The following is a 14,318-nucleotide window of genomic DNA, read 5'->3' as shown; positions in this document are numbered from 1 at the left end:
GTCTGGATGGATGCTATGCAGAATGTCTGAAAAAGGGAGGTTCAGTGATGGTGGACTGGTTGGTGAGGTTATTTAATGTTTGCTGGAGAGAGGGTAGAGTACCGGAGGACTGGAGAAGTGCCTGTACAGCTTTCAAATGATCCAAACCCCATTAAAATCGCCCGAGTAGTTACGGAGGAGATAGAAAAAATGTAGAGAAAAGGGTAGTTTTGAGATATTGAGCTTTGAAGTTCAAAATACATTTCATTGCATTTTTTTGTATTTTTCATTTCGATTTTTTTCTCTGCGCCAATCTTCATGCATTCTATGTCATTCACATGTTATTATAAAGTGTAGCTGGTACCTGATCCCCCGTTTTACGAGGTATCAGGAGGTCAGAAGGCGAGGGTTTCAGGAAGTGACGTCTCTCATTGTCTCCAGGTTCGCTTACTAGAAAGCTTACTTGAAATCGCTTACTTGAAATCGGAGCTGATATAGTTAGATAGATTGATAGATAGACTTTATTTGGCAATTAATCAATGTTTTTGTCTTGTTCAAGTGCTTTTGTAATGATGGAATTGACTCTGACCAAGTGAGAAAGAAGATTATGTGTCCTTCCAAAGTTATGATCAATGACAGTCGCTCTTGTGATGAAAAAAAAGCACTCGGAGCGTCATTTGTAGTCTCGTGCTGTACGTAACGCATTCTCGATGGTTGCGGTGACGTCATTGGAAACGAGGATACGGAGGGCGGTGAAGGGGTTAAAACGCGCTCGGCTTCGCGCGTCCCGGGCTGGCGCATCAGCAGCACTATTCAAGGTCACTGCTATGAGTCGTCTCCAGTATCTCGATGATTTGATTCAGTTTCTTAGCTTTCATGAAACACACGCTTCTTCTTCGAATGTTTAGGCATTCTTGAAATGATTATAGCTTCAAATAAAAGTAAATAAAAGTTCTATATATCTATCTCCAAGGAACGACAATTCGATTTCTCTCCACAATGATTCGCTCAGCTTACGTACCGAGTGAACAGATTGCAGTCTAGGATGTGTTTCCAAGTAGTCTATATTAGTGAATAACAAAATACAACGCATTTGTGCCATTTTTATTGCGATGAAATAACTTTATCGAACATTTGTGCAGCGAAGGTGTACTAGAAAGTGGGGGTGGGGGGCAGAAAAATAGCCACAACTCCTTTATTTTTTGGTATTTCGCTGAAATATTTCAGGACTGGTTGCCAAAGGCCACTAGATGACAGGGAATTTTTTTCGAATATTTCGATTTTTTGACGGAAATTCATCGGGACGGCCCCCTTAAACGAGTACTTTTCGAAACCGTTTCTTACTTTTTCGATCCCAATAGTTACTGTAAGCAGAATAAAATCGTACTGCTAGAATAAATTCCTGAAAGTAATGTCAGGGTTCAATTTTCAATTTATCTAGCAGTTGTGGAGTAAAAGTGTCATAACTTCAAAATGTTATTCTGATTCATTGTGTGGACTCAATTTTCTAGTAATAGGAACTTGCACGTCTCGATTTTCAGCATAAAGGCGTTGACCACCATGAAGCGTTCTCATGGTAACTCCCGGCAATAGCCTCGTTTTCCAGCTTTCACCTGGCTGTAGATACGAACATTCTCGAAGGATGTCCCCGACAGAGCACATGAATTCTTAGTTTTCTCTAACTCGTTGCGTGCAAACTCCCTCAAAGTTTTCAAAACAAAAACGTTAGCCATACGCTAATATGACTACTTGTCGAAAGACGGCATGCTGGTTGAGTCATGGAAAAGAGAGTATTTTTACATACCGCTGTCACAAATTCAAACGCGTTGAAAAACATCACTGCTCTGATCTTCCTATTTGGCCACGTGGCCAAGAAGCGACTTGCACTATATGGTGCAATTACCCGGTACTCGTTTCCGTTTGAGCTGTAGCAGTCCTAAACACCAAAACAGGAGTACAAACTCTAAAATTGACAGGCGTATTCGATTGACAAGCTGTAATGTGTCACAATTGACATCACTAACGCTGGACTGGCTTTTACTGCACTAGGTAGCCATAAATAATTCGATTTTATCACGATATAAATATCGTTCGTTCACAATAAAATGCATTAGGAACACAAAATTGACATTTGTTTAATTTCTAGTATCAAGTTTGTCAAATGCCTTGTTTGAGTAGTGGAGACTGGAGGAAACCCATTCCTCCCACCCACAGGTACCGTACACTAATACTTCACAAGTTTCACACCAACGAAGTGAGGTGAAGAGTGTGTATTGTGTCAGGCTCCCACTGTATTTTTACTGTTAACAGTGAAAACTCAGCGCAGTTAACATCTTACATTCACATATTCATCCCTTAGTAACCACTATTTTATGATAAACTATCACTTGTGAATTTTCCCACTTTTTCACTCACACACACATACACACACACACACACACACCATAGTTTAGATAAAATGAGATATGAAGACGGGACATCACGAGCATAGCTCCCCTTCCCGTAAAATACAACTAGGTAAATACACACAAACACACACGTATATTATATATATATATATATATATATATATATATATACGTACACACACACACACACATATATATATGTATATATATATATATATATATATGTATATATATATATATATATGTATATATATATATATATATGTATATATATATATATATGTGTGTGTGTGTGTGTGTGTGTGTGTGTGTGTGTGTGTGTGTGTGTGTGTGTGTGTGTGTGTGTGTGTGTATTCACCTCGGATCTGCTGCAGCCTCTTTTCGAGACAGCCAGACACCACCCTACGGCAGTGAGCTCAGAGCTCATTATTAGCAGATCTCTGGGTAGGTCTGTGTGTGTGTGTGTGTGTGTGTGTGTGTGTGTGTGTGTGTGTGTGTGTGTGTGTGTGTGTGTGTGTGTGTGTACAACACTGAATGGGTCCCATTGATTAGAGATACATTTTAACAACCACAATGCACTTTAATTCTAAGCCATCAACATCAGGAGACCCAATGGAGACCGACATACAGAAATTGAAATGCGGTACTGCCAAAGATTCGAGCCCGGCGAGCGCATGACAAGTGCAGTAGTGACTTACCAATTACGCTATCAAGAGAGATATAAGTTGAACGCAACTTTCTTATATATTTGTATGCTTGAGTTACATATACATATATGAAATTTTGCGTTCAACTCGTCTTCACTATGATAGTACAATTGGAAGCATACGAACGCGGGAAAGTATTTGTACAACACTGAATGGGTCCCAGTGATTTGAGATACATTTTAACAACCACAATGCACTTTAATTCTAAGCCATCAACATCGGGAGACCCAATGGAGGCCGACATGCAGATATTGATATGCGGCACTGCCAAAGGCTCGAACACGGCGAGGGCATGACAAGTGCAGTAGTGACTTATCAATTACGCTATCAAGAGAGATATAAGTTGAACGCAACTTTTCTTATATATTTGTATGCTCGAGTTACATACACATACATAAAATTTTGCGTTCAACCCGTCTCCACTATCATAGTACAATTGGAAGTGTATGAACGCGGGAAAGTATTTGTACAACACAGAATGGGTCCCAGTGATTAGAGATACACTTTAACAACCACAGTGCACTTTAATTCTAAGCCATCAACATTGGGAGACTCAATGGAGGCCGACATGCAGATGTTGAAATGCGGTACTGCCAATGAATCGAACCCGGCGAGCGCATGACAAGTGCTGTAGTTACCAATTACGCTATCAAGAGATATATAGGTTGAACGCAACTTTTCTTATATATATATATATATATATACATATATACATATATATACATATATATATATATATACATATATATATATATATACATATATATACATATATATATGTGTGTGTGTGTGTGTGTGTGTGTGTGTGTGTGTGTGTGTGTGTGTGTGTGTGTGTGTGTGTGTGTGTGTGTGTGTGTGTGTGTGTGTGTGTGTGTGTGTGTTGATATTTTAAGTATTTGGCCTGTTGATCTTAACTTGGATAATTTTCTCATTGAAATAAATGTTTTAGTTCCTATCAAATCTAAAACGGAGATAGAACAAGGTAACAAATTATCATTTTCATATGCTATCATACACAGAAGAGACATACTTAAGGTTTGATGTTTTTAGGAAACCCACCGATGTTTTGTCGTATGTTCATTTGATCCTGCTCATCACCTTTACTAATAATTATTTTTCTTTTTCTTCGATGTTTCTCAGAACATATAGGGTTTGTAGTCCAGAATTTTTAGTTAGTGTAATTAAAAGGATATATGAAATTGCTTCACGCCTTGAATATCCAAAACATGTAGATAGATCACAGGAGGTCTTGCCATAACATTTCTCAAAAAGTAATTTTTGCAAGAATCTAGTTCTCTCATTTCATGGAAACTTGTAAAGAAATAATACCTTGTATCCTACAGGAGTTCAACATCCACGTCATATTTACGAACAGCACAACTGTAGAACTCAAATGCTCAATGTAATAACGCAGGATGCGTCTACAGTATTCCCTGGGAACGCTGTAGTTCTTGCTATATTGGTCAAACTGGCAAAGAATTGAATATCAAGATGAGCCAACACAAGTCAAGTGTCAGAACAGGCCAGGTGTCTAGTGGGGTTTTTGTTCATGAAAGGGACACCAACTGACTGCGCCAATCCACAGAAATTCTTTTTTTTTTTTTTTTTGCAATGCTTCTCTTAAAAGAAACATCATATCTAATTTCATCTAAAATACTTTTGAAGATAATTTTGATTTGTGTATGGTTTTGTATAAACTAGATAATTTCATTATTAATATAGAATAGTCAAACATCACATTCCACCATAAATTCTTGTGATCAAGTGTCTTAGAGGGCGTTTGTCCATACACCTCAAACATTTATTAATCTATCCATTATTTGTATACATTTATATATACATTTATATATATTTTTTTGGGGGGAGGGGCGACGACGTGACACCCCGCGAACTGCAAATTTGTTTATTTGACTTTCCCTACGTTCTTTCTTCTGCCTGTATTTACGTTATCTTCTATTTTTTCCTTTGTAATCTGAATGTCTTTAAAGACGAAAATATTTACTATTCAATTCTTATTTCCCCTTAGTTTATGCAAAATTTATATTCACGCGTCCATTGACTATTGTTGCATATATATATATATATATATGTGTGTGTGTGTGTGTGTGTGTGTGTGTGTGTGTGTGTGTGTGTGTGTGTGTGTGTGTGTGTGTGTGTGTGTGTGTATATATATATAAATATATATATCTATATATATATATATATATATATATATATATATATATATATATATATATATATATATATATATATGTATATATATTGATATATTGATATAGTGTAACATGGCAATTAAACTTGGGAAATACTGTAGATAGAGATTCTGGACAATTCTATGATGTTGCGTCATGTAAAGTCACACAAAACCCGCTCTGATTGGCCGTTATCCTACAAGAGGTACGTCATCACTAGGTTTCCACCGGAGTATTTAATCTCCACGCGCGCCTGCCTTGACCAGAAATGCATAGCGTGATCCCCAGCGTGAGAGCAAGGTACCTGTGGCTACGTCCGTGATTATGACGAACTTGTGCCCGTGAACAGTGAGGACCGATGTTGTGACACAGAGAACATTGTTATCACGTAACAGCGATTCATAGAGACTCGGATCCCTGACAACTCAAATTATTTTTTTGTACTATATTAATGCATTGTCTCTATAAACATAAACCCAAGTGATTATTTGTGAACTAAAATTAGCGCGTGAGTCTTCTACCCGTACAAAGAGAACATGGAGAGAAGAGAAAATAATCAGAGAGCCCGGACGAGCTCTGCGCCAATCGCCCCACGACACAAGTACATCAAACTCGCCTTCCCCATTGGCACAGAGACCTCAGTCAAAGACAAGTGGTTCGCGCAACTGCCAAGGACTGCCGGAACCCTTGGAACCGACATCGTCCGACCATCAAATACGAATTCGCCCTTCCTGTATGTGGCCAGGACGAAGGTCGACCTCATAAATGGCCTAACGACAGGCCACTTTGGAGGCATCACGTTTAAAGTGATAGAAACCCCGAGTAACCCAGGGAAATTCGAAGAATATCTAGTCACGAAGTACCATAAGGACCTGCCCATCTCGAACGCCTATCACCTTGATGGCGTTCTTAAGGTTCGACGATACATGAAGGAAGGGCGACCCTTAGACCAAATCCTCATAACGTGGGCCAAGGACTATCCACCCCCAAGTAAATATAACTTCAATGGTCCCAGACATGGTCCAAGCTATATCACAAAGTGGTCCTTCTCGCCGACGAAGTATTCGAAGTGTTTTGGTCTTCATCATCTTGCTGAAGAATGTGGCCAGGCTCCACGAAGGCAACCCGCGGGATCCGTAGGAACTGTTGAGGCTGCGCACAGTGTCTCCACGACAACGGGCAGAAATCACTTGGGCATGCGACGCCACAGCTCCATTCAAGAAGATAATGAACTTGAGCATACGGTGGGAAAACCAGCTGGTGAAAATCGTCGAGGACGTGTGACCAATGGCCAAGAACAACAAGGACCCCCTGGGCAAGTCTCAGCCAAGACATTTTCTTTTGGCTCATCTAGTAGCTCCTACAGGAGGCCGATAGACAAAGCTCGCCAGTTAATTAGACAGCAGTGGGATTAATTTTTTTCTCCCTCAGGGATGAAACCAACATCTATTCCATGGGTCCAAGAAATATAATGAGAATCTATAATTTTCTATTTGGGCAAATATTGTAGAATTATTTCATGCACTAAATTACTTTAATTTTTTCAATAGTTTCACTTGCCACTATTTTTTCCTGCCAGGTCCTTGATGTGTGGACTAATGGACATGTACTGTAAATATCAAAAGTGAAGCCCAGGATTTTAGAGTTCTTTTCCAATGGAAGTGTTTAGCTATTGAATCTTACTATTGGGTGGTTCTTTGATTTATGGTTGTCTGGGATGAGCAAAGTTACTGGTGATTTTTGAGGGGAGGTTTACATTAATTTTTTTTCCAAGTTACTGTTCTAGTTTGTCTAAATTTGGGTGTTCTTATTACCTGTTTTTTAGTTGGATAGTCCAAGGTCCACTTTTTTTTTGGGGGGAGGATGAGGCTATGTTTGGGGGACCTTTTCTAGCCTCTTCTTCATGTGGGGTGAGCAGAGCAGATCATGAAAGAAATACCCAGTCATATAGGCTGCTGCTGAGCTGTATTATTCCTTAATTGTAGCACAAGGTGACCAACCATTGGGCCTACAGTGTGTGGTTTTTGGGTTGTGACTAAGATCTTCCAGAGATCCCCATCTGGCCCCACCACCATTCACCATTGCTGGTGGACTTATGGCTGTTAATTGGAAAAATTAAGTTATTATTAGTAGGAGAGAATACGGACTGTGACTGAATATACTGTCAGTCTTAGCTGCTTCCTCACTCTTGACATTAACTCCTGGATGGGGGGGTCTAACCCAGGGGGCACCACTTGAAGATGGTGGGATAACACTGGGAAATAAAAAGACAAATGATCCACTATTTTTGTCTATTTAGACATTTTTATGGTACATATAAACTCTGTGATAAGCAAACATAAGGAGGAAAAAAATGTGAGAGGTCATACAATGACCTTACTCAACTGAATGTCCTCTTTAATTTATTAACAACATAGCAAAACATATTTTCCATGGAATCATTTCCACTTTATATAATGATGATCTAGCAATATAGGTTTGGAACATGTCCTACCCACAACTGCCTTCTCCAACAAGCTGTATCCTCTGCAACTTAATGGGCTGAAGACCATGGATTCTGCTTTTTTTCACTTTAAAATCAGTCATCATGCACTTTTGCAAATAACAGCACTGCAAAGACACCCTATCAATTCATATAAGCAACCCTTTTCTTCCAGCCACTAAACAGACCCAAATTCTTGGTCAGATATTTGAAAATTGGCTTCCTTGGATCCCTCACCTAAAACACCTAAATACCACCTGTCTATGACCCAGTACATTCTCAAATTATTGTCCCACACAAGTTTCTATCAAGCCCTCATATAAAGCAAAATTCATTATTAATACCAAGTTCACTCTTCCACCTCACCCGCATTGGCCTATACCTCAGTATAGGTATTTTTTGCATTACCCCATCACCTGCAATAAACTTCTAGTCCACAAAACAAAACTTGTGGCAAAACACACTGAAGGGAACACCTGACAAATAATTTTAAGATTATCAAAACTCGTATATGCCCATGACCCTTTCCTCACCATGTCACTCACATTGAGCCAATTTTGACATACATAAGAATCTATAGCTTTTTATGAATAATGATGGTTTTCTCTACTTGTTCTTGTAGTGCTCCCATTACCATATACATCTTACTTGAATGCCCTACTTAGTACTTGCAACAACAACCTACTTTCTGACCTTCCTCTTAAATACTTTTATTACATCTCATTTTTATATTTATTACATCTCTTTTTCTGCATGAGGAGATGGAGAGGGGGGTTGCCAATTAAATGAAGTGGCCTTGCTGTAGATGTATAATGTCTTGCTGCATTGGTTCTGACCCAGGGCAGTGGGTGAAATGCAGGGATGACCCGTCATTCAGGAGGAGCCAAGAAAAGAGGGAGGGAAGGGTGGTGAACAGGAGTGGAGTATGTCGGGATGAAATGGGTGGGAATGGATTTATGCCTTTGACTTTGGCTACCTCCCTTGTAAGGTGGAAAAGGACCTTGATACACGTAATTATGTACATCTCATTTTATGAGATTCAGCATCAATATCCCTATCTTCTTCCCAGAACTCCCTTCAAGAGATGAACCTTCTTTCTGGACTATGACCACCTCATACTATACACACCTGATGTGGTGCCACACCATTACCACAATTTAGTTATATAATGCTCCTATATAGAGTGCACCCTCAACTCCCACCTGAATTGAAGAAACACAAAATAGTGTAATACTATCCTTATGGATAGAAGTACTTGTTACTTATCAATGAAATACAATATTGTTTTGTTCTAAGTCCACCCCTTAGTTAGATAAAATAATTTGATATCAACTAAATAGTAATGTCTGTCAAAAGTTTTACCTATATCAAAGGATTAATTTGATCATCCATATACCGATTAGCCCTTGCACTGATAATAATGATTTAAATATTTATTTTGGCTGCTGCTAGATGATTTGATTTAGCAGAGGCAAACTTTGTTCAACAAAAAGGTTACTTTTTCAGAACTACTAAAAACTTGTATCTTAATTCTGGCTGCTGCCAGGTGACTTTATTCAACTTAACCACTTAGGTACAATGATGCCTATGTAGACATCATGAGGTATGAGTGGGTACATGGGGAAGCTGGTGTTGGCATCTTGATTATATATATTTTTTTGTAGTTGTACATGAGTTACCACTGGATTCTATGAACTGGTTTGATCACGTTTTCTGTGTTTATTATTAATCAGATTAAAAGAGAATGAGTAATACAGCAGTGACTTTATATTTTATAATGTGAGTAGTGTGATGCAAATTACACATGGCAGCTGATGCTGTATGCAAGAATTTGAGTTGTACTGAAGTGTTAAGGGAACCCCCTGCACAGTGAAAAACTCAATGTACCTAAACCTACAGATGGCAATGTTTCTCTATGTCATTTGACTTGGCTGAGGAAAATCTCTTACAAGCCGAGTTCAAGAAAAGGGAAAATGTTGCAATCAAAAATAAAAACAATTTTCACTAAATGGTATACATTTAGCACCACAACTGCTGGCAAAGGTCTTTGGTCCCTCCCACAGATCTCTCTGGGAAGAAACTTTAGACTATTGTTTGTGTTGTATTAGTGTGGAACTATTTCTACATCACTAATTAAAAGTAACAGAAGGCAAGCATTTCCTGGTTTTAAATTAATAGAGATCTTAGACCCAGTCCAGACATCAAGTGTCAGCCATTCAGGGCTGCACCTCTTGATGGAGGTGAGGGGGTTACAGGTTTTGAAAATTGGGAGCTTTGCAGGATTACCACAAGCGTTTCTTTGTTATTTGTCCCTTGTAATTATGATACTAAAAAATCACCAAGATTTTTTTTTGTCATTAAATCATATCTATTTGAAGGAAAAGAAACCAATACATCAAAACTAAAACCACAGTCAAGCAGAAGAAAAAACTGAAGATGGTGAGTCTTTATATTTTGACTGTAAAATACAGTCCTTTTCAGTAGCTTACAGTCAAAATATTTAGATTCACCATTTCCATTTTTTACTTCTCCTCTGACTGTGGTTTTAGTTTTGATTTACAAATGTGCTACTACATTTTTCATCAGTAAACCAATACATGTTTAATTCATACTTTATTTCAATGTCTCAACCTTCCTGAGTAGCTTCCCTCCTTATATTGCTTATTTACCACCTCCATGTTGGACCAATAACAGATACCTGCATATGATGGTCCTGCAATATGGATAGCAAAGCTGCCCATTTTTAAAATCCATCAACCACTTTTATCAGGAGGTGCACACCTGAGGGGCTGCTATTCTATCTTCAGATATCTATCAACTTCAACTGTATTTCTTACGCCTTTTCACATGTGGAGAGCTGACAACCAGTGATTACTCCCCTGTCCCTACCATTTTCAGCTGGTGACAATGAAACAATTCCACACTATTACACAGATAGTCCAAAGTTTCTTCCTGTAGAGATCTGTAGGAGGTTCCAAGAACAATTGCCAGCCACTGTAGGGTTGCTGGTTTTCCACTTAGTGATACTTGTGACAACAATTATGTAATCAACCACATCATAAGTCCACATCCTTGGAGAATATTGTCTGCCAAGGATAGAATCCCTGGATATCCTTGATAAAATTTTAATTCCTGATGCTAGTCTTTCATTATTTAGATCAATGGCTCAAAGAGCCTTATGTAAACACTCATAGCCTATATAAATGAACTGTTGCAAAGATATTCATATGTCATTAACTATAGTACATGCAAATATACATACTAGTAAGAACCTAACTCAGTAGACAATGCACACATCACACAATGAATATTTGGTCTTTAACCCTTTCCATATGGAGGGGTACTCATTTTCATTATGGCAAGTGGGATGCTTTAATTCAGATACATGGTACCCACTTCAGTAAAAAAGTAGCTAATCATATCTTGCTTAACCCTGTCTATTCCAAAAGGTAGTCCCTGTTTTATTTTTGTCAAGGCCAAAATATTATTCAAGTGCACACTACCCCTTTGGTAGCAATGGAGTTAATTCTGAAATAAAGCAGCAAGCTATCCATTATATTTTTCTTTACAGAGGGCAAAATCTACTAGTCAATTCTTACACTGTAATTCCACAATGTTTCATAGCCTGAAAACCACAGAGGAACCTGCTGACTTTGAACCATAATTGCCTGCCCAGAATTGGGTGTCCTTGCTGGAGGAACTGAACATCAAAGACACAGCATCGTGTGGGTAATCCGTTAATACATGTCTGATCTGTAAACATGAAAAATACATATTTAAAATTTCCCCCTCTATTTCTCTATCATTTTCCACAGAATAGGGACTGTCAAACCATCCTCACTGAGGATGAAATGCATTTGTCATTTTTCCTGTTACAATTAAATATATAATTTAACTGTTAATCAATCGGTCAATCTCCAGGAGATCCACAACTCCCAGGTAACTAGCATTGGCCACATAAGAGGCCCATAGGTCACATAAAGAAGTAATATTGTGTTGTTGTCTGGGGATAGTGAGAGGCAGAGTAGGATTAGGTGCCCAGTGTCCTCTGTGTAATGGTTGAATCTCGTGCAATTTCATTCTGTGGCCACACCTATTCTAAGTTGATACTGCCTTAGTGCTGGATGGTGTCCTGAATGTAAGTATACTAAAGTTATTCTTGCTTCTCTAGAGAATGACACTTTTCATCCCACCTAAACACTTACTCTTCTTACTCAATAATTTACCTCAACCCCCACTCCTCCTTCCCCAGGTACATGTGACCCTAAATACTTAAAGCTCTTCAATTTCTCTAGCCTTTCTCCTTGACTTGCATCCACCTCACTGCCTCCCTTTCTACTTGTCTATCTTATCACCTTACTTTTGTCCACATTTACTTTCAAATTTCTCCTTTTAGGCCTCTTATCAGGAATATCTACCACTCAGGTGCTCAGGGGGGTTGGGAGCAACAGAATTCAGGATCACTACTGAAGCATACAATTTGTGGTTCTCACTTTGTGAAGAAGTCTGAGAGATTTTTTTTTTTTTTTTTCCCAATATTATTCAAGCCCAGAAGCTGTTGCCAATTTTCTGGAGTCTGCAAGAGAGACCAGGGGCAATGGATTGACTGATTGATACCCCCTCCCATCTCAACACCTCATGTATGGAGGTTGTAATCCTTTCCCCAGCCACACTTCTGAGCTCAAAGGTAATTTTACAATAATTTATGACAAAACAGAGCTGAGCAACAAAATACTATGAGAATAAAAACTAGGCTTTAAACTAAAACTTGGTAAGTCCACAATATAGATGTGAAAGCATTACTTACCTTTACCCACTGTGTTCTCACATAATCCCCAGTTTCACTGCACCATTTGTGCGACCAAACTGGATTCCAGCTGCCATCGACATAAATATGCACTTCAATGTTATGAGTAGCACCACAGTCAAACCTAGCACTCACCCTGTAATATGTAAATAAAATCACATCATATTTTACATTAAAGAAAAAAAAAATTATTTTCTACAAAAATATTGCCTCCTTGCAGTTTTGCTTAAAACCTTTGTTACAGACATGGTAGTTCTTTTCATGGCAATATGCACTGTAATCAAAATATGATTTGATCTCAAAGGAATGTTATCTTGTGGAGAATGGGTGCATATTATTCTCTGACAATTGTGAACCATCACCACCAAGACTAAATTCAAATAAATAACCAAAAATTCAACCTTGAAAGACAAACACAAAGCTTTAAGGAATATGAGATTCAATCAGGTGAATGCCGTAGATATTTAGAAGATCAAGGATGATGAGGATTATCTTTTTATTTTCCTTTAGCACTCTGTGACAGGGGTCAAGAAAAGAACTACTATATCCTGCATGTCATAAAAGACAACTACATACATTGCAATGACTTGCAGGCTGGCAAAACATTGTAAGGCCAATGGATGGGCATTTGTTGACAACTGGGACTGCTTTTATGGTAAAAATCACCTATACACAAGGGACAGGATTTCGGCTCCTTGCTGAATCCCTTGAGTGAGAAGTAGGCATCCTACAGGGTTTTTCGGGTAGATTACGTGGGAGTAGGGGGGGGAAGTATCAGAATATAGTTTAGGCAATAGAAGCAACTTAGAGAGGGGCTGTGAAAAGAATCACCAAAGCAGGTGGAGGGAAGATAAACTTCAAGTTTACTATACAGATAGCAGGAGCATAATTAACAAAATTGATTTGCTGTGAGGTAAAGCATGCATAGAGAATTTCGATATTATAGCTATTACTGAGTCCTGGATCAACATGGCTGATAAACATTTCCTTCCGCAAATCGAAATAGAAGGATACAAGTTTTTTCACAAGGACAGGGTTGGCAGGAATGGGGGAGGTGTAGCACTTTTCGTTAAAAACACATTAAACTGTATAATCAACAATTCGATTAAGGAAGAGGACTATATGGAATCTATTTGGGTAGAGATTATAGGCAAGAATAAGAAATTTATTATTGGCGTCTTGTATAGACTGATCCCCTGATTCATGAAATTCACAGAGCGTCCCAGTACAAAAACGTTGTGATCATGGGAGATTTTAGTTATAGAAACATTGACTGGGAAACCTTAAAAAAGATCATGAAGCAAAGAAATTCCTAGATGTGGTGCAGGATAATTTCCTAAAACAAGTGATTACCGATCCTACGAGGGGAAAAAATACCCTGGACTTTATTTTAACTAATAATGAGCACCAAATTAGCAGTGTAATAGTGGGAGATAGTCTAGGCTCTAGCGATCATCAAGAAATAAGATTTAATGTTATTTGGGAAAAATTAAAAAGTACGAATAACGTCCAAGTATCAGACTTCAGGAAAGCAAACTTTGACAATAAAAAAACCTACTTGAAATTGAATACGAAATGACATGTGGACGTTTTGAACATTGTTGGGTCTCGGTGCATGACTGGGGGTCAGGTCAGGACTAGGGGTCGGGTCATGGGGGGTAATATGCATACCTTGGGTCAGGTCATTTGGGGGCGAGGGCTCAACAGTCAGGTCAGCGATTTGGATGAAATGTATAGCAATCT

At 38.6% G+C, this 14,318-nt stretch overlaps 1 protein-coding gene across 1 annotated transcript in view; it reads right to left on the bottom strand.

Moving 5' to 3' along the window:
- Window positions 1-7,560: 7,560 nt before the first annotated feature.
- LOC143034643 (F-box only protein 6-like) overlaps window positions 7,561-14,318 on the bottom strand; it is a 33,018-nt gene continuing 26,260 nt past the window's right edge. Inside the window, exons 5-6 of the mRNA XM_076201000.1 lie at window positions 12,576-12,711; window positions 7,561-11,521 (exon numbers count right to left, since the gene is read on the bottom strand). Of these exons, the coding sequence (XP_076057115.1) occupies window positions 11,387-11,521; window positions 12,576-12,711 (271 nt within the window). The 3' untranslated portion in view covers window positions 7,561-11,386. The remainder of the gene's footprint in view (window positions 11,522-12,575; window positions 12,712-14,318) is intronic.

The sequence above is a fragment of the Oratosquilla oratoria genome, chromosome 17 (genome assembly GCF_046742065.1).
Source record: "Oratosquilla oratoria isolate Oo_2021 chromosome 17, ASM4674206v1, whole genome shotgun sequence".
Classification (NCBI taxonomy): Eukaryota; Metazoa; Arthropoda; class Malacostraca; order Stomatopoda; family Squillidae; genus Oratosquilla; species Oratosquilla oratoria.
The sequence above is the reverse complement of the archived record's forward strand: the minus strand, read 5'-3'. Positions and strand labels throughout refer to the sequence as shown.